Source organism: Hetaerina americana, unplaced genomic scaffold, assembly GCF_022747635.1.
Source record: "Hetaerina americana unplaced genomic scaffold, ioHetAmer1.1.p SCAF_10, whole genome shotgun sequence".
Classification (NCBI taxonomy): domain Eukaryota; kingdom Metazoa; phylum Arthropoda; class Insecta; order Odonata; family Calopterygidae; genus Hetaerina; species Hetaerina americana.
Genome location: NW_027286070.1, coordinates 64,261,315 through 64,289,062, shown reverse-complemented (window position 1 = coordinate 64,289,062; position 27,748 = coordinate 64,261,315). Strand labels below are relative to the sequence as shown.

The 27,748-nt window shown below is 34.2% G+C and overlaps 2 protein-coding genes across 5 annotated transcripts in view; one reads left to right on the top strand and one right to left on the bottom strand.

The window, feature by feature from the left end:
- Positions 1-23,741, bottom strand: part of Pgm2a (phosphoglucomutase 2) — a 36,659-nt gene extending 12,918 nt beyond the window's left edge. The window contains exons 1-4 of one of the 4 annotated variants that reach the window (XM_071598745.1): positions 23,639-23,741; positions 23,008-23,115; positions 20,782-21,041; positions 2,454-2,646 (exon numbers count right to left, since the gene is read on the bottom strand). In XM_071598745.1, coding sequence (XP_071454846.1) covers positions 2,454-2,646; positions 20,782-21,041; positions 23,008-23,076 — 522 coding nt within the window. In that variant the 5' untranslated portion in view covers positions 23,077-23,115; positions 23,639-23,741. Of the gene's footprint in view, positions 1-2,453; positions 2,647-20,781; positions 21,042-23,007 lie in introns of all 4 variants that reach the window. The other 3 variants (XM_071598743.1, XM_071598744.1, XM_071598742.1) reach the window with 3 other exon arrangements.
- A 13-nt stretch (positions 23,742-23,754) lies between these two features.
- On the top strand, positions 23,755-24,696 carry osi (electron transfer flavoprotein regulatory factor orsai). The gene is made up of 3 exons (XM_071598747.1): positions 23,755-23,860; positions 24,073-24,121; positions 24,373-24,696. The coding sequence occupies exons 2-3, from the start codon at positions 24,083-24,085 to the stop codon at positions 24,577-24,579; spliced, it is 246 nt and encodes an 81-aa protein (XP_071454848.1). The 5' UTR covers positions 23,755-23,860; positions 24,073-24,082; the 3' UTR covers positions 24,580-24,696.
- Positions 24,697-27,748: the final 3,052 nt, after the last annotated feature.

Sequence of the window (27,748 nt, the reverse complement as noted above, 5' to 3'; positions counted from 1 at the left end):
TTAGTCCCAACCTACCAGCGAGTGACTTACATCTTTTCTCTGAACTGAAGAAGTGGCTAGGAAGGCAACGCTTCCAAACCAACTTTAAGACTCTACAAGACAACGTTAAGACTCTTCAAGACAACATCAAGACTCATTTATATTCATTGGTGGTGACATTTTATGAAGAGAGTATTGCAAAGTTTGTCCACAGGTACAACAAATGCCTCAATCATCAAGGTAATTATGTTAAAAAGTAACCATAAGTGTACATAACTTTAAGTAATAAAATAATTTATAAATATTCAATTTTCTTTTTTTATGTCCCATCGGAGTTTGAAAAAAATATCACCCTCGTATAATGAAGACTCTAGCTTTTGGCTCAGTTTTATAATTTCAATTTGTTGATCTGGAGTTATGAAGCATGCAAGAAAAAAACTTTACAAGAGGGATAACAGATATTAAATCAAATACGATTCTATATATTTTAAAATCAAATTAGAGTCTACATCTTTTTTGAGAGGGCATGATATTCTTTCTCAACAAATGATTTGGAAGTACATACACACGCACCAGTGTGAGAGTTGAACATTCTAATCATCAAAAAACAAAATAGATGAGTCATATATTTGAAGTTCTAAAACAAAACGGGTAGAGCTGGCCACATTCAACATATGTAAACTATAAACAAGTCATGCAATTGTGCATTCTGTCCACAATGCATAGAGATTTTCATGTTAAAATATTCTACAATTTTTAGATCATTCAAACAAAAATTATAAAACCAAGAAGGTTGAGGATTAAAAACCTGGTGTAAACATGTGTATGCACTTAATGAATAAGCATAAATATATTCCATGAATAAATCTTGCTGTCAAAGGTGGAGAATTTAATTTAACTTTGTTAAGGAATAGCTTTGAAGTCTCTACATCATGCCAAACATGATATCATTCCAGGGAGCCTATGGGAAGTTGAGCAACTGACTGAAATTGATGGACAGTTTGAGGACTGTTCTCATAAGTCAGCACTTGAAAAATGATGCAACTTTCCCTCCTGTATTTAAAAGAAATATTTTATATAAATGAAATTTCACAACAGCAATTAATTATCTGAGGACTATGATCAATTTTTTACAAACACATAATTTAATCTCAAAGAAATCATTATTTATTCATAATTCAAGTGCTGACAATAATACAGTTTTCCAAATATAGTCATTGAAAGTTAACCAGACTCCGAACAGTTATTTTGGCTCCATTGCATAGTTTTCTTTTGTTATAAGGAGTTCAATTAAAATTTACATCAATGAATATGTACCATGTATTAAGCACATACATGAATCTTTCAGAATCTGTATAATACTCTGTCCTATGACATAAGTGATCAGAGAACACTTTCCAAGTCCTTTGTACAATTATTTTGAATATAATGGTAGCTTAATTTTGAAGGCTTCTAAAAATTACATTCACCATGGTGAAATCGCTAAATTCTTAGGCCTACAACTTGATAACAAATCTTGATTGAGTTGACTGAACATTGAAATAACTTTCTCAATAACTTAATTTTAGATTATTATTTCATTGTAAACACAGGCAGTCCCTCAGCAATATTTGTCATTCACTTAAACCACTAACATAATACAGGTAATTGATTATATCAAAGCCTAGCCATGGAGCCTAGACCAAATTTCTTTATTTCAAAGTCACACAATACCAATGATCTATACATTATGCGTAGATGCCACCATTCATTCAAAGTGTAAACCTATATTTATAGCCAAATACCAACGTTGAGCTGTAGTGATCTACCTATAAATACTTATACAAGTTCAATACAATTTATAATAAGTTCAATACCATTTATAATTCCATGAGCATAACCTGTTGATTAGTTAAAAAAATTTTCAAGATCAATACTGAAAAATTATGATTTACTGCTTAAGATGTTTTATAATTAGTTTGACAAATAAGCTTATTTGTGACTAATCTTTACACCAAAATGAACATTAAGGGGGATTTGAACAGTTATTTTAAAGAAATGACAGAGTGAATTTCAATTAAGCAAGATATAACTGTATTAGGGAGTACTAGTTAAGACTTGGGTTGAGATAATATAAAGAACACTTCACTCTACCACCAATAATTTAATTCATATAACTTAACAAATTTATAAGAAAATATTTTCTTCATCTTGTTGAACCCATTCCAAACTCATGTTTCACATTTCAAGTTTTTCCAATTTTAACTTGAAATCAGAATATGAATAAATATGCTTGAAGGAGACTAATTGAAGTGTGAGAAAAATAAATGCAGAGTTTAGATGAAAATATTGAGATTTTAATGGAGATTAAAAAAAAATAAAAGTATGCAACACTTTTCACTTAAAAGTCCCATTCGTTTTCAGTAAAAATCCAAATGAAACTTATATTCTAAATAATTCAACTTTTTGAATTTTGCTGTTTCATATTCACTCACTTGTGCTCCATTATTCCAGTACACTTTGTAACCGTTGTCATGTTTTGGGTTGTGTGATGCAGTTACCATCACTCCTGCTACACATTTGGATTGAACAACCGCAAATGGAACAAATGGTGTAGGGCAGACTTGGGAGAACAGGTACACAGGTATTCCACGATTCAGGAAAACACCAGCTGTTAGCTCTGCAAATCTGAACATGTTAAAACATGCAGTAATTCAATGTTTCAATTCATCTGGGTATTAGTTCATGCAAAAAAAAGCTATGGTTTCACTGTACCTAAAGAGCATGTTTCTTGCTTATCCAAAACTAAAAGATAGCACATATTAGTCATATTTTAAGGGATTTTGTTGAATTTTGACCACATCTAATCTCAACTACTTCAAAATCTTAAAGTTGAGGTAAATAAAAATACATTAGTACTAATGAAGTCAGAGAATTATAAATAATAATACAACATAAAATAATCTCTACAATTAAAACAAGGACAAGAAATAATTTCACATAGCATGAATAAGAAACTATATACATCATGGTATATAAGATGCGCTCTAGATTAAAAAAAAATAAAAAAATAGAGATACTTCAATGCACTAAAAAAATATCACAACACAAATATTATTAAGTTTTTGACACAGCAAAAAAATACAGAATACAGAAACATATTCTATGCAAACATTTGAAAAAAGGAAAAATAATCTACTCAACTCTTGTAAAATAATAATTTAACCAAATTAAACATATTTCAACTGAACAAAACTAATATTAGTTTGGTTCAATGCATTTCCCAATGTGACCATTCTTAAAATGAGAGTGAACATGGACCACATTGGTAAACATTACTACTATTCATATTGACCATGGCTAGTGGCAAATGAGATGGCTTCTATAGATAACAGAAACACCACAATTGCACAAATAACATTTATCGACAACCACGGCTTCACCACTGAGTGACATTCCCTGATGCCACAGAGGTGAAACCTTGGTCGTCAATAAATATAAATTGTGTAATTCCTGTCCTCCCGTTATCTACAAAATGGAGAAATTCTACCGAATGACAGCTAAAAGTGACATTTATGGCTTCTCTTTTTTGGGGTTATCACAACAAGATGAATTCATTAGAGCAAATATTGATTTGAAGATAAATTTATTACCCTAAAGATCAAAAAAGTCATCTTTTAGACCCTTAAAAAATAATATTTTATTGAATTCAGTTTTTTTCATTCAGTTTCATCAGGAACATGACATCATTAGATGAAGATTTTCAGATGAAAGGCATAAAAAGGCCATTCTTTATGTTGCACTATACTTGAGGCAAAAGCATTCTAAATATTTTCAAACACCTATTTTTCTGCCAATTCCAAGATTATATAAACCTTTTTACAAGCACTTACTCATTTCCAGTTTTGAAGGATTTTTGGCCACGTCATTAGTATAACTTATCTTCATAATACTTTTAGTTTCAAACAATTAACAACACTACTCAGAAAGTAAAATTTAACAAATAAAAATGACACACAATGCTATAAGGCAAACACTATGAGTTTTGAAATACTATAAGTACAATTTCAAAATACCATTGTTTAATTCTGATGAACCAGTCTTGCTACTGTTAATATTTCTCTCAAAGATATACGCTTCATTATTTATTAGCATTCCATTTTTTAATTGAATATTTCACATGCATCATCAAAATAATAATGTAGCGTTCAAAAATGAGTTTTTTTTAACAATACAATGGGTTAGGTAGAATTGTCTGGAAACAATATATACCAACTGCATGATGATTTGCTGAATTCATGGGAATAACGGTATTCCAAAAGCTGTAAAATATAGTAGTTTGCACCTAAGTAAGCATTTAATACTTTTTTCAGATGGAAATGTATTATACAATTGGAGGAAAACGATAATGAGCAGGTAATAAAAAACCAACAGTGAATTAAACTCAAAATTGAAAGTGACTCTACATTAAATATTAATGTGTGCTTAAGGTATCATTTAGTATTTTTTTTAATTATGCTACAGAAAAGTTTTGAACCTTCCTAGCTAACAAGATTTCAAATAATGAACAAATACTCCAACTGGGATGCAAAAATGACAAAGTTCTTTGTCATTTCTTCTTTCAACAACATGTTTGGGTAACTAAGCTTTGTTTTTTGTCTTCAATTACTTGTAAACTGTAACTACTGACAAAAAAACTAAACTTTGTTTTTTTGCGAGTAATTTTAGAGTTTTGGAGATTTTTTATTAAATACTCAGCCAACACAATTAATACTTCATTAGCATTAACAATTTACACTAATTTACTGCATGTGCACTTTTCATGTAACAAAATAGTCCATAATTTAATCTAGGACTCACATGACGGCATGTTAATCTGCAGGTTAAGCAGAATAGATTAAAGCTGAACTAAGAACTTGAATGTATCTATTTACAATGGTGCATGGAAAAGCCATGCTAACTATGCAGATTTTTTTTCATGGCTTTGCCAGCACTCACCCTCAAGCCTTCAAGAATAAAAGAGCAACCGCCTAATACTACGCAGTAATTGTTTATTTTTCAAGACAAATAGGTAACTAACACAATGAGAAATACTGAAGCCACACGCTACCCATAGCCCATTACAATTCATAAAAAGATGAATTGATAAGCTTACATTCCCATTCCTCCTAAGAAAACTCTTGCCTACCTATTGGTTATATATGGGTATTTATCAGTGGATGTGTCTCATAATAGGGTATTGCTGAGCACAAAGATGCCAGACAGAAACAGTCTTTGATTTTCCAAAATAGTACTTCACTTATTCTATGATACTGCACTTCATTAATCGAATGTATTGCAGACTTTGTCATCATTTGATGGAAATCATAATATGCATTGAGTAAAAAGAACAATCCACTTCCATTAAAAATCTTTTTATTAGGATAAAAGTAAATATTTAATTACAGTGAATTCATTTTTTATAGTCTAACTCTGCAGCTATGAATGCTCAAATCTTATTACATTTTTCTCCAATTTTCTTTCATTGGTATTCACTGGAGGTGAAATAAAAAGATTTTAGTTAAAATGGATATTTTGACCTAATTTTAGAAAATACTGCAGTAGATATTTCATCAACAATGATCGCGTTTGAAGCCGATACTCCAATTATGGGTGGTACATCTATAAGTACAAATTTAGCTTTTTACCTTTATGGGACAATTTATTTTTAATGGAGTGGAAAAAATAACATTCACCAAAGGAAAATATTGTAGGAGAAGACTTTAGGTTCAGATTCAGACTTAAGAAGATTCTGAGGCATGGAGTAGCCCATACTTCAGGGGGAAAACTGGTAAAAATATTGATCTAAGCAAATGAGACACTGTATGTGGTACTTGCAGAGACCCAATCTTGTCTGGTAAAACATGATGCAGATCCATAAGCACTTGGCATTTATGAACCATGGAAGACCTTTTTAAAAACATTGAGCTGGAAGAGATGCTCTAATTAATGACTGCTGAGAAGACTTCCACTGGAATGCATACAATGCCTATGACTAATCAACCAAGCCTACAAGAACCAAATCACCATGATGTACATAAAAGACCAGCTTGTGAAATCGTTACAACAGGCCATGACAAGGGAGCTTAGCACCATTCTGGGTGCCGTCTTCCAGAATATGCACGAGGTGTGGAAAACCCACTAGCAACGGTGTGTGAATTCATAAGGGTGCTACTTCGAAGACTGAGTCAATGCATTGATTTTGGCAATTTATTTTTTTTAATTGGCTCAGTCCTACTACTGTTGGGACAGGCCTTGTATATGAATGCAAAGAAGAATAATCAACTAGCCATACAGGCACATTTAGTGCTGGGAGGTGTCAAATGTTGTGTGGATACATATTATAATTGAGGGTTTCACTCACTTCTGTCTGTTTGAACAAAAATATCAATCACAACTACACATTTATTCAATTTACAAGGAATCCTTCAGCTTCAATATGTTGGAAATGAGAAAGAATAGTTGAAAAATGAAAAACTCACAACATTCAACCTGTTATCATTTTAACTATTTAAGATTTTCTGGAATAATTTTTAATATTTATCTGACATAAATTATGCTTTGTTCACACTTTATTTAATTTAACTAAATGCATTAATCAATACATAAATTTATTTTGCTTTCATGACTTTATAACACATGTCAACACAATCGTCATACTCATGACGATGGGGATGCACAAAATATAAGGCACATAAACCATGCTACTACCTATCTCAGTATGCTTTAACTTGCATTAAATAATTAGGTAATTTTGTAACTTTCATTGATAAATAGTTGAAAACAGCATTTATGTCAACTTGTTTCCTTGTGAAAAAATTACCTTTTACAGAATATTAACATAAGATACTTGAGTTTTAAATAATAATAAAACAGCATTGGTTCCAAGGCAACTACTACAAAATTTCTTTATGCATATTTTAAGGTTTCCAAATTTGGCTTCAAGAGGAAATCCTTTCTTATTTGTTGTGATAACACAGACATGTAATTAAAAATTTTGAGGGACAAAATTCTCTGAACAAAAACTCCAAAGCCACCTCAAAATCATGAAATCACTGAATATGCCTATGATCAACAATGCCATTGCTTGGGAACTTTTTGTCTTTATGGATCAGAGACCTGGTTCTTGAGAAAAGAGGATGTCAACATATAACAAGGTTTTTGAGATGTGGACATGGCGAATGATGTAAAAATAACCTGGATAAAGAGGAAGCCAAATGGAGTTAGGTTATAAGGTTGGAACAGAAGAGGGGATGGGGAAAATTCAAAGAAGAAAAGGTAGAAAGAAAAAAAGGATTCCAAAAAGGAAGAATATTATTTTGAGTACAGAAGAGATGACATGGGTTTACACGGTTCACAGAACTCTAAAGGACCATAACCCTACCTCTAAATATTCGACTACTTTTTACAATAATTATACCTAACAACAACATCTCATTACACCAAATTAGAATTTGTCAGTACAATGCATCATGCAAACTTGGTAAAATATGCCATGTGCCAATGTTCGTAATTTGACATACATTTGGAACACACATATATATTTTTAAAGAGTCTATGCATTTTTGAAAGGATTCCAAGATAACTGATGGTGACTACTTGGTAGTTGAAACAAGTGCATATTGCCCAGGGACTGAGAAGCATCTGCTACCATGTTTGGTTGCATGCATGTTAGTATCTGCTCATGACTGAAGTTTGAAGATTCCTGCTTGACCCACATATACAGTAGAGCACCAATTACTCAATTCCCAGTTAAATGACAAGTAGATTGCCTGTTGGTTTCAGCAATAGGTATTCCTGCCAGTCCCATTCCTTCCCCACTGATCTCAGCAGCTAATGACCTTTAATGCATTAGAAAAGTTTTTTCCTTCTGGACTGCAACAGTTTACTCACATAACATATAATCATACATCCAAATTCACTATAATGAGTCTTCTAAATCATTACTTCACATTAATATGACTTGAGCAAACAACAACACACATTTCTTTACCGGACGATCTTATTGGAATTTCCTATAGAATGATAAAAAAGGGGTCAGTGCCGAATTTATCTGCAAAAATTACAAAAGCAAAGTAAAAAAATTAGTAGAAAACATTAATTGAAAGCCACTTATGTAATCATGTTTTAGTTGTGAAGACCTAGGTCAAATGGAGGTGACAGGTTATGGTAGGAATTATTGGTGTCAGGGACCTCTGAAAGGCTATTTCAAGTGACCACTGCTCTCAAAACCATGAGGTACCACTACCCCTAAGCTACCTTGTTCTCCTTTCTTAATTGTCTGCTTTTGGAGGAATGTTAGTAGACAAACTATTGCAAAGCACCAAAAGACTATTGTGAGCTGAACCTACATGTACACTTAGAACAGAATGTCCAGTCTATATCAATGCAGCTGTTTTTTACAACTTGGATATTTATTCATTTTGTGCAATGACCGCCATAAATTACAATTAATGACTTAAAAATTACTGTCTGACTTATGTCAGAAGACAGGCAACGGACTCCACATAAAATTTGTGATTGATGATATTACAATCATTAAATTTCAGTGTTAGTTTTTCTGCATAACAATTAAGTGTATGAACTGCAGGTAAAGGTTAAAGCAGTAATTTGAGCTATTTAAAATTTTCAGAATATATACCGGATGAAATGAACAGTTAGATAATAGATATAATGAAAAAAAATCTCACCAAAGGATATATGCATAGTATTTAATGTGCCCCTGACAATACATCCATAATACCCCAGAACTTATATACATCAATTGCTCATCATTTTTAATTAATAAGCAGGATCTTCCCCTAACTTACTGAAGATAATCTGTGCTCTACTGTGCTGTACGTTAGTGCCAATGCTCATCATGCAGCATGAGTACAATGCATCTCACTTTGAGTGAATGGGAGTTTTGACACATTTTTAAGCACTCTCCCCAGTAAAAGTAAAGTTGTACAGTGTAGCCTAATTTATACCTTGACTCTTTATGCCAAGAAGACATTTGTGCCCAGAACAACTGAACATATTTGAATGCATCATTTAAAAACATTAAATGAACATATTGCTGCTCTAAAATGGGCTACAATGTGAATGCTATGGAAATCCAACTACCCCGTGACTCAGCACAAAATGTGGACGCAATGGTTGTTTTGCAAGAGTTAGTATAAAATAAAATACTAATCTGAGGATGGATTCTCCCAATATTTTTATCAACTGTGTCATAGAAATTGCCTATTCCTAGCTTACATACATTAGCTCAGAGGGCATGAGATATGTAAGTCCATTCTAATGACAGTTGCAGTTAAACAGAGTAGTGGTATCACATATTAGAATTTTGTAGGCCAAGAGCCCAGCAAAAATGTCAGAGGTCAGCTTACAATCGATAATTAATGGCATAAAAACAGCTTCCATTGAACACTTGCCCTGCAGGCATCACCATGTATACTGCTTCACCTGGTCAATTCCCTAATACCAAAAGCAGAGGAGTCCCAAGATGTATTAATCATTATTATTCACAGTTTTATAAGAAACAATTATTAGTATTAAACTAGGGATTGTTCATGAAATAAAAATTCCATCTCTCTTGCATTTTTTGCTGCTTTTGGGTGTGATCACATTTCCCTCATATTATTACCAATGCTAAACCATCCATTTCCAGATGGTACTTCAGAGTAGTGCCAACCACAAACATATTTTACTCCATAAGAAATGCATACAATAAATACTTAATAACAATTATTTCAATCAAATTAATTGTTGTCCCCTGAAATTTGGTAAACGAGTCCCCTTGTGCTATATGCTTGTAATGTCCTCATTATGAATAAGGGAGTAGGGAAGGTATCAGACAGAATAAATGGAAGGAGTTTACAAAATCCAATATAAAACTGATGGCAATTTAGTAAGATGCAGTATGAAAGATACATTAAGAACAATACTTGAAGAGAATGAATTCATTACCATCTGAGCCACTGGAAAAATTAGCGCCAATTGAATCTTCAGTATAAAATCCCCATGATTAATAAATAAATTTAAAGAATTATTGAGGCCACATAAAATGAAATTCACTTGAGGAGAAATTGTGAAGAGCAATACAATGACAATTTAGGCAGTGACAAGGGTTTCCAAGCTATGTAAAAGGAAATCTGATTACTTCATTTACGATAAAAGAGCAGATCAAGTTGTACCTAGCTGAACCTATCCCATAATAAAGTCCAGTCCTCACTTCATTTTGTTATCACCACTAGAAGAAGGATCCTGGCGTAAACATAAGGGTAACACTGAAAAACCCAAAAACAGCTATGACTACAATACTGTGATCATTTAGGAGTCAGGTTGATTTAGCAAAGGATGACATCTTTAATCTAGGGATGTTTGATTCAACATACTAACAGCAGAGGTGGTCCCGTTTCTCACAGGGTGACCTGCTCTCCCTTATGGTTCCTAGTGCCACACCCTGGGAAACTGCTATGACCAGCAAGCTGAACTAAGTAAGGGTAGCCAGATATGGTGAAAGCTGTCAAAAGGTAGGTAGCACTTTTACCAGATGACAATGATGGTGCACATCCATTGGATCAGATTGGCATCTAATGTCACAGCTGTGGATAAGAGTGAAAGTCAAAGAAATGGGAAGCATATCGCAATGCAACAGACAATTGGAAACAAACCACATTTAACCTTGCTTCAAATAATGTATGCAAAGGAAACATCCCACATTGGTAATGAGGAATGGTAACTATATAATGCAACTATTCCATGACATTTCTACCTCTGAGGCCCATCAAACAACCCGACAACCCAATGGCATTTATTCAAAGAATTTTATAGCCATGTATCATCATTTTTCAAAAGTGTTGAGTCACAAACACACCAATATGTGGGGCAAGGAATGATCGCATGTACACTTTGGATGGCTGGCAGTTCACCTGAAATATTTTGTGCATTTCTATTTGAGTGGACATGAGACATGAACTGTTGCGTGACCACCCAAAATGAAGTTAAATGCAAACAAGGAATAAAACCCTTGTAGACAGCGTGCGGAGGCAGCAAGGGGAAAGGTTGTGCTTTTTGCAACTTTTCTCTGAATATCACCTAACGTGTTTCATGTCACCTAGTTTAAATTTATATGCTTAACATATACCATTGGCACGGTAGTGATGTCGGTCCTACACGCCCAGTTTTTCCAGATTCATTTATTTCATGCAAAAGTGATAGAAGAGAGGAAGAGTTGATTAATGGGGGGAGGGTTGTTTCTCTGAAAGGTAGAAAAGAACTATTTATCATGAAGTTCTTGTTTTCACGCTTAATTTTTTACTTCATATCATAAAGTACATAAATGTAATCACTTTTCAATCAGGTTAACAGTTTTAATAAAAAAACGGAACTTAGAAGTGAAGGGGGATACTATTCACAATTTTAAGTGACCTAATGGGTAAATTTGCCAGAGTGACTCTCAAACAGGTTGTGTCTACTTTCAGAGGCTAAAGATCGAGGCTACCTTGTTCATAGCAAATACTTATATCCCAGGAGATGCCTATTTGCATAATTAGAGCAAATTAACAAAATTAAACAGCAGCCTTAATTAGAAAATCATCCAGATATTATTTCAGTGGTAGATAGGTAACTCTTTCACAGTACAACATTCAGTTAACCCGAATAACTGCACGAAAACCCCATCAAATTACTCATACAGATGTAATGTACAGTACAATTATTTACCTTCCTGAAAAATATGTAGCATACAAAAAGAAATTGCTAGATTAGTCAATCACTAATTCGTATGAAAAAATACAGGAGTGATTTTTTCTTCCACTATCTAATATAGATTTGCTGATAAAAATAACATTTTCTTTTCACTGAAATTATAGGTTTACTGCTCAAGTCTAGTTTTTTCAAACTTTTCCCCAATCTCAATCTATTCCCAGTTTTCGAGTATTCAGGATGGTTGGCCTATTGTGCAAAATATTTTAGAAAGCCTACGCAGAAGACTATGGCTGAGGTTCCCCCCTACTTTACAATAAATGAAAGACTCTGGAATATGAAAACTGGAAGCACAAATGACTCTGTATTAATATTAATATAAAAATCATTCTAACTTCATGGCTATGCCATTATTTCTTTTCCGAGTTAAATCTTGAACATGAAATTTAATTTAGAAACTAAAAATACTGGGTACTATTCAGATAAAATGCTTCACCTGGCACAGCCTAGCACCAGAACAGGACCTTCTTCCAAATATATTTTCTAGGAGGAATTTTTTATCCATATTTTAAATGTTTATCTATCATTCATATTTTGACTCACTTTGGCTACATTTGCAGCGACATATTCATATTTAATGGCTCAAAGTGCCATGCAGTTATCACAGACTAAGAGACTGTCAACATACTGAATACTTGCTTGCATATTCCTGAACTAGTGACTACCCAGAATTTTGAAATTGATAGTGCATTACTCAATTTTAAAAAATCAATCCCAGGACTTTTCCCAAAAGACTTTCCCATACAAGGAGCTCACTTAACAAGTATAAAGGTGACACAAAATCAATTAAAGCATGTAGGACTGAACCATCATTATTAGTGGTCCTTGACTCTTAAAGAAAGAGTAGAAGTAGTAGTAATTAGGGGAGGTGACCGACAGCTGAGGTCATTTGTGCCATAGGGGATGGACAGGAAAGGATGAAGGGTGGAGAGAAACCTGGCGTTGGCATTAGCCTACTCTTTACGAAAGGCACCAAGGGGTCAGCAGCTAACGTCCCATATGACGGACAGTGTACTCACTCAAAGTGCCCTCCACAAAGCACCTCAAGTAGGGATTGAAATACCTCTGAAAAATACTCAACACCACTGGGATTTGAACCCCAGCCCTCTGGGTGGGGAGCCAGTATGATAGCCACCGCACATTCGATCCCCTTAAATAAAGACCTCAGGCAATGAGGACAGTATGAATCAGAAAGAGCAAAAATGAAATGGAGGTTTGCGTGACATTACTGTAGTCTTCCCCAAGGTTCACAAATATATTTAAATATTTTTTTGGGAAATTGGAGTAACTATTGTCTGGAAATTTTGCTATGCTTTCACCTTCCAATGTTTTCATACCAACACACTTGCTTTGTGACATTCTATGCCCACAATCTTCTTTGGCCAATGAACTCACTACTTGAAATCTTACACCTACTTATGAAGACAGTTTCAAGTTATAAGTTTAAAACATATATCCCCAATCATTTAGGATAGCGAAGAATGCCATGTCAAAAAGATATCAAATCTACTCAACGAAAATGAAATTGTAATCATTTACTATGGACATGGAATTGAGCCATTTTGCTCCTAAGTTCATTCAAAATTCAATGCATCAGTTTTACTGGCTATGATAGCCTGCTCTAATACCCATATCCATGAAAATTTACACAAACACTCCCTAAATATTTCTCACAAAGTGATGCCAAACAACTATTTATGGTTTTCGAGAAAGGCGGTTTCCTTTGCTTAAGACATTAGGGCTGCTTAATGGCATCATCTAGTGGTAGTGTTTACAGGGTAGATGGCACTTCTAGGACATGTGTGCTTAAAGTCACTCGTGTGCATTAATTTTGAACAGCCATAACAAACTGACATGGATAAAAAAATAATGAGAGATACAATTTGCAATATATTTTGATATATATGAAAAATATTTTCTTAAATTTACTCCATAAACACAAAATTAAAATCTTTACACATGCACACTTATTACATGAAACAGAGCAACTAAAAGAAAGTAGATCAAAATGTAGAAAAACATGCTCAAAAAATTGTGAAACCAATCCTGGAAACATTAAAGCATAAATAAAATACACCACAAAAAATGAACTTGGGTAGGCTAAGAAGGTATCGCCAAAATCCATGTTCTAGTGGCAATTGTATAAAAGCCAATTTAACAAACTACTTTGTTGCAAATCAAGGGCTGAAGGATAAAAGGAAACACCATTAACACTTAACAATACCCGGATCATTTTACAATGGCAGCTGATTATTCATTCAAAAGACAAAAATGCTAAATAACTTGAGTTATCACTCATAAATTTTCTATGCCAAAAATCATGTCACCAATCCTCAGATTGGTGACATGATTTTTGGCATAGAAAAAGAGAAAAGATATTAAAATATCAAAGTTGGAAGGCCAGTTTCATCTCTCTTAAAGCTTATGGCTTCCCATTAAGATCCAGAACCCAAAAAACTATACATAGACTTGAAGGGAGGAGATTGAAAGCAATCAGTTCGCAACCTGAGGTCTTGCAAGTGGCAACCAAATTCTTTACACATATGGATAACACACCACCCCATTTTAACACCTACCTAACGATTTCTTTACCATTATTTTTCATTGAGAATTGGTAGCAATTAATTCTTCTCAATATGGAAAAAAATAGTGTTAATTATCACAGACTAGTAGCTGCCACTGTGTAATGAACAAAGTGTAGTACTAATCAATCAAAAACACACAAAAATGGTACATTGGATTTTGATAGACCTATGCAGTCGCCATAGGACTAATAATAACCACATTAATTATCTGATTTTAAGCTATTTAACACTGCAGATGACATTAGCAAATAATTCATACTACAAAAGGATATTTTTAAATAAAAATAATGCATTTGTGAGCATTGCCTGAAAAATAAACATTAGTACTCAATATAAAACTTTCAATGGCCATTTTTTTAGTGTCAGGGTCATAAGTTATACCTTAATCAAGAAAACATCAATGTGAATCGAGAAACAAAATACCACACAAATTATTCCTGGTCACTTCATTCAGAAAAAAATAATGCAAACAAAAATAGATTGTGAGAACATTAAATAACTATAGCTATTATTAGACTTTGTAAAGTTAGCTGTTAAATTTAACTAAGTTGTAATGTGTTTCAAACAATTGCATAATAAAAGTTTCAGCTTGATAAAATTTATTTCCATTAAGTTAAATTAGGGATAATTTTTAAGTCAACCCTCATAATAGTATAACAAAAATAATTTGAGACCTGCAAAATGTCATGCCAAAAAACTGCTTATTTCTTTCTCAAAGATGAAAATGAATTATTCCAGAAGCTAATATAGTAAGGTGCATTTATAAAAGTCGAATTCCTCAGGTTTTCCTCACATTGTTGCCTAAAATTATTCTCATGAGAATCCTTTTTTGTTTGAAGAATTAACTTACATCATGTCAAGTAATAATTTAAGCATTTTCCAACACATTTTAAATAAAAAAGTTGACAGAAAAAAAAATTAATGAGCAAGAGTTACTTGACAAATTAACTTTTAATGTAAATTATTGACATGCAATTTTTTTCCACAGAAGCCAAAGTTTTTTGATGACCATTAAATAAGAGGTGTCAACCACCAATGGAGGTACTTCAACCTGGCATGGAAATGTACATGAAAAAGACTATTGAATATAACACAAATCAACGACTGGTAATCTGTAGGTCTACAAGACTGGCTGAAAAAGGATTCCTGTGCCTATATTATATGAAGAGGCGTTTAATCACTTTACTCCAGCATCTAATTTATTAAAATATTAACAATAAGTAATGACACAAGACTATTCCTTGATTGTATTATTTACTTTTATCAAGAAGTACTATGACCAAGACCATGATAAAACAAAAGACTCCTGGAACAGAAGTCAACTGAGGACGACAGTAAGACTTATCTCTGGAAACTGTAGGCTGTAGAACACCTGCACCTTCTCGGAATACCAGATATGGCAAGAAGCAGGCGGTGTGAAGAGGTGGATGAGATTACATTCCACATATTGTGCATCTGCCCTGCAGTAGCAATTACTCTCATTAAATACCAGGGCTCACAATCTTTAGAGCCTATGGAGATTAGGGAAATACTCTATGGGCGATCATAACAAAGTGGTGGGCACAACAGACCTTATTACTTTTATGACCGCAGTTGACAGTACTCTCTTTCAATCAAATCAATTCAAGTACTCAATTCAATCAAAAGCTAATGTATGAAGGACATGAAGCTTTTCCAAGAAAACTTTGCAACCACTGCTTCAAGTATGTAGAGGGAGTTGCAGGTATTTAAGGATAACAGCAATTTTAGCAGATAAAAACAATAAACACAGTAATCAACCGGTCGTTTGATAGATGATAGACAGTAGAGTTCACCCAATACTAAGCCCAATGGTGAGTGGCATTGACACATTAGAGAAGGTGGGCCAGTTCGTTTCCCTGTGCCAGTAATGGTTTCCCAAGAAGATCTGGTACCCAAAAAATCACACAGCATGCAGGTGCAGTTGAGAGTACCCAGAGGCATGCCTGGGAATCAAACCCAGGCCCTCCAGTAAGTAGTCCAATGCTCTACCCCTGTATTACCACGACCCACTTTTAGCAGATAAGAGCTGTATTTTCAAGACCTGGTGATAACTGTATTTATGCTGCCGACAAAATAGCTAGTAATTATATAATCAAGAGGCAAACTTGGTACACTAATGATAACAATTCATTTGCACAAATCAAATCCTAGTCTACATTTGAGAGTGACTAAAATTAGTCAATTCCCTATTCCTATTTTCTTCCTACCCTAAGACCTTAGTTTATTCTTCATTAATTAATTACTTAATTAATAACTTAATATAACTTAATTGCATATTTCACCTAACAATCCATAAAAATACATGTAAATCATAATCAGAAAAAGGACATGCATTAGCATGGGGCAGGATGAAAGAACACTGGTCTTGAACTATGCAATGTTACAAATGTGTCACTGAGAATCCCTCCTTGTTCAAAGCAGCCAGGAATATACTACTAATTTATTTGCCAATTAACATTTTAACAGTTCAACTTTTTTAGAGTAACTCTAAAAGATCTTTGATGGCCAAATATGAAAGCAATAGAAATAAATTTTGGCATGGAATACCACTCTGCTATAGTCTTTCAATTATGGAATTGTTTCCATTAAATAAAACTACTCAATTGTTAAATCCTTCAAATTGACTCTAACATTAATAGTGATAGCCCACATGTTAACAGTTGGGCATTGCAAATTTAACCATAGAAAGTTGTATAGGGACATAGATAAATAGTTTTAAAGGTATAAAAGATTATAAAAATCTAGTAATCAGCGAGAAACATTCTTCCTTAACTGAGCACATTTTGTGATATCATACATTATTAAACACATCTTTTCATGCCACAGAATTAAAGAAAATCACCTTAATATAATTTTTTTATGCATAATAAGAAACATGACAATCATAGTCATTCAATCTTTATATTAATAGCTATGCCAGTACATGAAGAAATAAGTGCCAATTTATTCAATCAGAAATGCTTTTCAGCAAATTAACCCAGCAACACAATCATAGATGAAAAAAGGGGAGTCAGGAATGTTGCTAAATAGATTGCCAACGAGAAATATACAGCTTAGTTCAGCCTACCGACCCTTTTGAGTTGATGGAGTGTCAAATTGGGGCAGGGAAACAACATTAACTGGATGGCTGGGAGTGCCTCAAGAATGCTGCAGATTGTGCAATTATATCTAGTACGTAATGGTAATTGTAACAGCTATCTCAATGCACAATGATGAATATTCCTAATTATAGTGAATGATGTTTTTATTTCACAGAATAATTGACATGGAACTGCCCTGATTTCATGTTTCCCATTAATTTGTGTTGCCTTTGGCTAGAGAAAATTTTCTCCAGTCACCCTTCCAGTGGGGAGAAACAAGCCAATCACATTTCAACATAGAGGAAGACCTGGAAGATAAGCAGCTTCATAGGTCTATTCACAGAGGAAAACTGAGAATCAGCAGAATTATTTCTCTCATAATTCCCTCGCTGAATTATTTCCTGTGCAATAGTTTAATTAGTTTGTGCATTCAATGGACTCTCGTTATCTTTGCAGAAGAGCCAAACTAAAGAGCTCAAAGGGTCAGTTACTTGCTACTATTGAAAATTTGGTAGCAATGGAAATGAGAAATGTTGCATGACTCAATATCAATTCATATTGGTTCACCCACTGGTTCAACTCTCGGGGTTTTTCAAGTATTTTAGCCTATCACATTTAGCCCTTTTTTATTAGTCATATTGACTACGGTGGTTCTGCTGCTTTCTTATGGTTTTGTTTTCAACACACATTGGCCTTGTAACCTATTTCACCTCTCTAATACCCATACATACATGACATATACTACTGGCGGAAATAACTTTGACATAATTTTCTTCACTATAGTAGCATTGGAATGTTTAAATGAAAAGTATTAGATGTTAAAAAAATGTAAGAAAGGTGAAGTCAATCCTTGGATTACATGAAAACATGTTTTTGATATTGCAACTAACAATCCTGTGGCCAGCCTCTAAATCAAGTCCTGTTGGACTTATTGCCAAAAGTACTGTATCATCTTTAATTGGTCAACTCAGAATACTGCTGGTATGCTGTTTGTATCAACCAAAGAACACTGAATCAAAAATCATGATAAGCAAAAAGCATATTGAATATAGCATCAATAACAAGAGGCTAAAGGTATTTTGTAACATCATTAAAGCGGGCCAACTGAAAGCATTTCTAATGAAACAATAACTATGGAATAATTGGAAGGGAAATGCTAACATGACCATTGTTCAAACACACACACATTGGTTTATGTTGATACAAAAGAGATTCATCACAAACATAGAATTATGAAGAGGTAGGAATTTGAACCTAATCACCTATGAAACTGGTCAAGTATATTGCTCAGCTATAGAACCAAGCCATTTTTATTCAAGGTGGAATTACTATGGGATCAGTTCAAATCAGCTATTCCCACTAACCCACTTCCATGTTCCACTTCCTGCTTTGCAGAAGTAGCCACAGTTAAATTATTACTGATAGGCCATTTGGTAATGACGATATATCCATATTTTGCAAATTTAAGCAAAATGACATTTTGAATAATAATTCCAAAAGAAATTGCACAAAGCAAATTGCTTGTGGTCAAAATGTACATTCATTAACACATTGAAAAAAGGCAATACTATCAGGGATGTGCATAAAGTAATCCGAAATAAATAATAAAATTTTGTAATATAATCATTTTTTCATGATTGAATTTTAACTAATTATGCTATTTCACGGGCCATTTGACTATGCTATTTCTGTTGAGATCGTGATCAATTAATCAAACTAAAATCATTTTCCCAAGCAATCAGATACAATTACAATGGAATGATATATTGATCATATGATATATTACTAAAAACACTTCATTCTTGGATATTGGATTCACAACTATATATTATTAATGTATTTGTCAAACAATGGTGCATAAGTAAGAACATCTGTAGAGGCCCTACATCCATTCATTTTTGTTAGACAAGGCCAACTAATGTATTACTCATATCTCTGGCAATATATATACAAAATCAGCAAATACACACAGGAATCAACTCATACATGAGTCCACTTAGAATGTCAGCATTTATATGCATCACGCCCACTCCTACATGACTTCACCATTGATTATGATCAAATTTGCTACTAGGAAGTAGAAGCCACTAGCGAATTCAAGATCTTGAAAACATCTGTAATTGCTAAAAATTTAAAGACTAAAGAATACATAGAATGCTGTCCATCTGCTATTATTAGATTATGAGTTTTAGTGCACAAGTTTCCCCTCATCTACATGGTTGTGTACAGATGTATACGAGTTTGTTCTGCATTTTTTTAGCAACTTAATTTGTTTGGATAGTTTCTATCTTACTTTGTAGCCAACTTGAATAAAAATTTATAATAACATTATTATAAATTCCTGTGAACTCAAATATTTCAACAAAATTGTCTGAATCAAATATCAAAGCAGACCAATTTTGAAGTTTATTGCATTCATGGTAAGTTAAATAATTTATGTTGTGTACAAACTCAAACTAGGTATACCGATGTATTTGTGTGGCTAATGTTGTGTCTACTCATTGGTCAATTAGGATGAACACCGAGACTTCATGTGCACTCTGGTGTATTTACAAAGCAAAATATATGCAACATTTTTCAAATGAAAAAAGATCATAGAATAAAATGGGTAAGAAATTTAAATAATCATAATGAACTTCTCTTTAAGGCCTGGATGAGCAAATAATTCTGAAAGCAGTGGTTTCCAAAACATTTTGAATTAAAACCTCCCACAACAATGAACTCCATGAGGTACCATTTCAGGAACTAAAGTCCATCTCTGATAAGAGCAAGAACTATATTAATGATGAATTATAAAAATGGAAGCCTTTGAAAAATACAGTAAGAACTTTTGAGAAAGCAAGTAACCAATACATGGGAATTTACCAAATAATAAATTATTCCATGAAAAAATGCCGTGTCAGAGAAATCCTAAAATACTACATATATTGGTATTACTTCACAAATAGTTGGAGAATAAAGCTTTCTTTTTAGCATCTTTTCTATGCATGGAGTTTTAACACAGGCATTCTTTCTAAGATTCAATATATATTGATCAACTATTTGAGCCTTATGACAACCTGATGTCTAGAATTTGAAGCCCACATCACCAACAAAGTTATCAATGTGGTATCAATGTTCACCCCACGACAGAATGCCCATTTTAATGTCAGCATTGATAGCTCTTAGCTAGAAGAATTCAATTGATTCAAAAACTCATTTTGTTTGCCAGAGACTGTCCAAACTATTGGCACAGGGACTAATCTTTAGTATAAATTTGAAATGGCATATTTATTTTTCTTTTAAATTAGGTGCAATTGGTCATTTTAACTATACATAGTTACATTATACACAAGGTCAACTTTTACCTCTTACTATTGTGGCGTCCATCATAACCAATTACTACACCACCTTTCTTGGCATCTGCTGGCCCTTGCTCCAGAAGATATGTCGCCAAACCCTGTGATGTTTGTATTAATACAAGATCATTCATTTGGGAATAGCCAGGACCCATACGTCCACGAAGACCAGCTGTTCCAAAACTAAGTCTGTCTAACAGCAACTTTCGAAGATCTTTAACTGCACCAACATCAACAAGCTGTTGAATTTCATTTCGCGACTTTTCATTCTGTAAAAGAATAGAAAATTTTTATAGTTGAATGATTTAATTTTTCTATGCATCTGGTCAAGTTAAGTGATGGATGACTAATGCATAGCAAAAATACTACAATTTCATTGAGGCCTAAATGAGTGAACAATGTTTTTTTCCAGACAATACCATTTATCCCATAAGTGGGAACCTTACTATGACAGCAAATTTTGCCTTCCTTTTAGGTGACAATTGTAAGTTTTGCTATATGAGAAATATACGAAATTACAAGGTAATTAACATGTCTTGAACCCAAAATAATATTAAATAAACTATAACAAATGATTTACAATAAAGGAAAACAATGACCAAGTTCCCTGAGAGAATTTCTAAATGTCTACAAGAAGGAAGATCGAAGTTTCAGGACTTGTAAAAGACAGATATTTAATGGGTACACTTTTTCCCGGCAGTCAGCTGGTGAGAGGAGAAGGGAAAGTGAGAATCAGAAAATGAAAACCACAAACTTTCAAGGAGCGCCTGTACAGTTGCTTGCAGAATTCTGTTATATAAACACAAAAATGCATTTTACAGTTGCCCAAAATCAGCTGTACATAATACCCTTTCATATTTGAGACACTGTGGTGCTTCAAAAGAATTACGAACCCCATTTAGATATTAAATAACTATTGTTGTATCATGCATCTTGTACTGCTACAGGTTGCAACATATTTACAAAAAAATCTCACCTATTCAACTGAACATTTCTAGAGAATCAAGGTGACTTTCATTTGACAGAATCTAATACTTGAATTTTCAAACATTTAAATGACTCATTACAATCATTTGTAAAAGAAAAATGTACCTCAATACTGCCCTTACTCTAATCTATAAGCATTTGCAAATCATTATTTATATGGGCATCTAAAACAGTTAATCATTTCTAATAGGCTGAAGACTCTACAGAACATTTTTGCTTAGTGTATTTGGCCAAAGAAAAATATTGATTTCTTCAAATTGCTGATGAATATCTTTTCAATGAAGGGTTCAGGAGGTGGAACAATAAATTTATTGGAAAATAAAGTTATCCCATCCAGTGAAATAATATTATTCCACAATCATCAAATAAAATAATTTCTATGTAAAAACTAAGAATTGCAATCAAAATAATTTACTCTTTATTTAATCATGATGATACTAGAATAAAATCACTATATGCAAAAACTTAAATTGACAATGCATATATTACTTTTTGGGGGGCTTAGAAGTTCGACTGAAAAGGTATATTTGTAGAATGCCAGAGAATAATGAGAGAAAAGGAAAACATATTAATTGAACTATTCAACTAGCACATTAGTTTAAAGGGAGGTTATGCCAAACTTGGGTACACTTTTTGTAGAAAAATCTGAGCCAAGGCGAGAACCTTTAAGGGAAAAACAGAAAATTTTAAAGTGGCTTTTTAAAACAGACCATAAATATAACATGCTTCAGGACAACTGCATACATGCTAATAATAGTGAACGATGACATTGGTAAGGACAAGCTTTTAGAAACTTGAATATCGGCTATCCCAATGACCTTTGATGTTTTTAAATATACAACTGGCAATAAGTATGCATGCTTTTAAATCATATATTGATGACGAAAAACTCCACAATTGTCCATGGAAATTTGCGTTCCTAGCATAGATATATTTTCAGAATTCCATAAACAATTTTTTGATGAGAGAAGAAATAAAATCCCCAATGCATTGGCTCTAACAGAAAATCCGAAAAACCCGACATAACGAAACTTCCCGCTAAATGCAGCCCGCGACGGAATAATGCAGTTGATTATGCAATCGTGCGGGGGAGAATGCCCGGACTAGAAATACCCAAATATTATAAATCTAATATACGGTGGCATTATAAAATGTGCGACATAATCCACTCGGAAATATCAGCTAGTTGTCAGTTTTACTAATCTAATCGAGAAAGAAAAAAATCTTTATATTCATTGATAAACTTACCTTATCCCAGTCAAGCCATTCGATGATTTTTGGGCGCAACTCATTATCAAAAGCATTTAATTTATCCATTATTTTACAAGGTGACTTTCTGACGCTCGATGTAGGCTGCTGTTAAAAAACCAGTATAGTCAAAGCAATGTTGGCGGTTTCTTACGATAGTAAAAATTAGAGAATAAGCGGTCAAGTCCAGGCAAGAAACAAATTAGTGTGCCGCTATGGTCCTTTCTCAACCGAGATACTAGGGGCCAATTACTAGCTGTGACAGCGATTGCTTTTTTTGACTTAAATCCGCCTTGACCTGTCGACCCCTAGTTCCTTACTGCCCGCAACCTTGATCCGCTTGATCTACTACAGCGATAGCTATTTTTCGCCCAGTTATTATGCGTATTCAATAAACATTTTAAAATTTTACATGAGACAGAGAAAGTATTCAGGTGATCACTGATAAGCCATCAAACTGAGTAAACTGATTTAAATTACCAAATTAATATGACGAACCCTCTCAAACAACGAAAAATAGGATCATTTAAGGTACAGTGACTGGATTTCTTTTGTGGTTGTATGGCTTGAGCCGTAGAAAGTAGAATGCAAAGCTAGAAATTCTCTGTAGAATAAAACTTATGAAGCGCACCCAGCCAATGAGGCGTCTACGATAACACTGAAAGTTTTTCCACCGCAAAAGATTTCAAAGCCGACGGCCTTGACGTTCACCGAAAAGAAATGACTTTTTTATTATCTGCCAGTGGCTGTGAATGCGTTGCGAAATTGTCGAAACAAATGACGGTTCGTAACAGCTGATTTCGAGAGAGACATTTAAGTTCGTTATCGATAAGTTTGGCTTCAGCTAAGGAAGGTAATCATTCATTAACAGAGTCATTCAATAATAATATTTAATTCTTGTCTTCTTTAAAATGACTGTTATTACCACGGCAAATTATTTTTGTTTAGTTTTAGGCAATCGTTTACCTATCTATTTTCTGAAGCGAAGCTGCATGTAGTAAGACCAAATTTTCAGGAAATCTTGCCAGTTGCCATTGATTAACACTATAATAATGTCTGTTTCAGGTTTTTAATTATGTCTCAAAGGTCCGAGGTGATTCGCCTTTATAAAACTGTGAGTCAATCGAAATCGGCATGCGATTCAATATTTCTGTATTTCTAGAATTTTCTGGTTTTTATTGAATGTTTTCCTAGAGTTGTGGTGTTTCGTTAGATATTTTCCTAATGGTTGGGGCAATTAATCAGGAATGCCATTACCTACCTTGATCAAATGTTTTGATTGAATGACTTGTCTTTCATTTTGCTAAGAGGTATAAAAACACTTCCTGAGTGAGTGTTACATGTTAGACATTTCTTTTTTATTAGTTACTTCATCTTGGCCGTGATTACCCCAAGGGATATGACTACTTCAGAACTCGTTTAAAAACAGCTTTTATGAAGAACAAGGACGTCGATGACCCAAAACAGATAAAAACCTTAATAGCCAGAGGAGATTTTGTTGTTAAGGAAGTTGAAGCTCTTTATATGCTTCGTAAATACCGCACAATGAAGAAACGCTACTACGAATCTTGAACAACTTATGACTATCATGATGACTGAATTATCCTCTTGTGAAATGTAATATCATCCCAATGTAAATAGTCCCCAGCCACTTAGGTTAGTTTTTTTTAAATAAAAGGTAAAGCTCAATCATTGTTTAATTTTCAGAAAAAAATAATTTAATAACAGGAAAAACTTAATAAGTTTTAAAAGTCCTCCAAATGGGTTGGTGGACGCTTTCAACAATATCACTTAGTAAAATGAATTTTGTCTTGTTACATATATCTGTGTTTTCTAAAATCTATATCCCCCAACCAATTTATAGTCTAATGTGGTCGAGAGGGACACTTAATGTACATTAGGTTAATCTATGTAATGTTTTAACTCAAAATGGTAAATTTATAACCATAAATAAAGGTAGGTTGCCATGTACACTGTGTTTGAGGTGCATTTAATTTACTCGACCATTAAAAGTCTCTCTCACTGAATGGATCAAATTAATTTCAATGTTTTGTCAAATGACCTCTACATCACATTGCCTGCCTAAAATAAAATTGAAAAGTTCAATTTATTCCGTGCAGGTTTTAAGATGCCCAGGGTCATTTTAGGAACAGCATGAGCTAGTGGGTGTAATATTTGTTTGGTTTAAGGATCGGATTTATTTGACTGCTTCAACTACGCAATAACTTTGATTTTAACCTGCTCTGTAGCCTCAGTTTCAAGTAACTATAGTGCATGTATCTATCTGAAGGTGGTAGTTTTATGAGAGTGGGTGAACAAAATGAGTAAAAGTGATATCTTTTTGGTGTTATCTGACTTGTTCATACGCATATCTCAGTTTTTATGAAACATAGTTCATTAGTTCAAGTTTGAAGTAATTCATCACCAACACTGCACCAATTTATGAGCACTGCAGCAATAACATTTATGAGCAATATATATTTATCTGTTTATGGAAATATTTTTCGTGGAAGATTAACGTCAGATTTCAACTAGAAGGTTGGTTTGATAGGTGAGGATAGACCTCCCCTAGAGGTGAGATCAATGGCATGTGAAATTAGGATAGGGTTGGTTGGCTTGCTCTGTGCAGCCCTTGGTTTCCCAGGAAGGCCTGGTAGCTGAATAATCACACTGCTTGATGTTGGCCAAAGCCATTCTTGGAAATTGAACCGTGACAACCGGAGTAGTCCACCACTCGACTCCCTGGACTACTGTGTCCCTATTTATTTGAGTATACATACAGGGTTCGTCCGGAAAATAAGTGTACTGAGCTCAGGAAAAAAAATTTATTACACTTTTACATATCTTAAGCTAATATTCCTCAAAATAGGACCCTTGTGAGTCGATACATTTGTTCCAGCGGCGTTCCCATTCCTGGAACGCTCCCGCGAAGGCATCATCGGGAACCTCTCGAAGACACGTCGTCACGGCCTCTTTGACGGCGTCCTAAGTCCCGTATCGCGTTCATTTCAAACTCCTCTTTATCTTCGGGAACAGAAAGAAGTCCGGTGGTGCCAAGTCCATTTTGCAGTGATCCGCAAGTTGTGTCGCGATTTCCAAACGATTGAGTCTTTGATCATCACTGAGCACTTTCGGCACCAACTTTGCACAAATTTTTCGCATCTGTAATTGCTCCCTAATAATCTCGTGCACTATTGTTTTTGGCACATTACACTGCTCTGCTATCATCCGAACACTAAGACGACGATCAGAGTTCAGTACATCGCGAACTTTTCGCACATTTTCGTCGGTGAGTGTCGTTGATGGGCGTCCAGGCCGTGGTTCGTCGTCGACCTCTTCTCTGCCCTCCAAGAACATCTTGTGCCACCGAAAGATCATGTTTCTGGACATGGCTGACTCCCCGTAAGCCTGGTTAATCATACCGACAGTTTCGGTAGACGATTTCCCAAGCTTTACCGCAAATTTGATGGAATAACGCTGCTCCCAAAACGTCGGCATCGCGTTCCGTTACGTGGGTCGAGCGTGGAGGTTCGCGTTAACAGAGCTCCTCACTACACCACAGCTCAGAGCCGACTGCCTTTTTCAGCGTCGCTTGCCAACATACCCCCCTCCAATCGCAGCCCGTCAGAGCTGTGCTGGGCGCGCCTGGAGCGGCGGGAAAAAATCAGTACACTTATTTTCCGGACGAACCCTGTATATCATTTTTTAGTTGTTTTAAAGTATGGGTGTGCTAGTTGAGTGGGTTGAAAGTAGGGATATTGATCACAGGGCTTCAGTTCGATTTCATGTGATGTACATAACAGTTTCAGGTTTAACTTTGTGGAATTTCTTCATGATCAGGGTTAGAAAGAAACTTTGCACTTCCACAATAAAGATATATTATTTCACATATAAATGAAGTGAGACATTAAATCTTTATGTGTAAGTGCAAAGTTTCTTTTTTTACCCTCTTCATGTGATGTGCCTGGTTACTCTCAGCTTCACCCACCCTAAGTGACATTTGTTGTCAAACTGATTTAGGAAATACTAATAAATAAAATGGATGATCTAGAATACAACAGGCAAATACATAAATGTGTAGTAGATCCCACAATAAGAAAGAAATTCAATATTGCATCCACACAATCTCAGAATTCTTAAAGCTGTCCTTAATGATGAGTGTAAGAATATTTTAAACTCTTAAATCTATAACCTTAAACTCATTATCTTTCAAAAGCTTAAAACTGTTGCTGAAACTTTGCCATAAAAACTAGTAAAATGTGAAACTCAAATGCTTTTCCTTAAAATACCAACAGACACATTCCTTGCTTCAGAAGGAAGTGCATTGAAAATTCTTAAACCCTTAAAGCAGAGGAGATGTAGTCTTAAATAAGGTGCATCATTATACTTCTTTTTAGTGTTTTACTCATGTATGCCTAATCTGGATTAGAGATCATGCCAGTTTTCTTTTACATTCTCTAGGATTTAAAACACCTCTGTATTTCCATGATGTACATTGTGGTAATACCCAGAGTAATTAAAAGTAGTCGACATATTTCCTGTGATGACCACTAAGGAATGGCTCTGACAACAGTTTTTGTAGAATTAAGATATGCTGTACCTCAAAAGCATTGTCACCAGGTTTCAGTCCTTGCAATAGATGACAGTGAAATAAGGGATAACAAAATGTGGATTGTAAGTTGCCCTAGCTTTTAAGAAGGATTTGGAGAACATCTTGGAAACGTGTAATGCCATGTTCCCA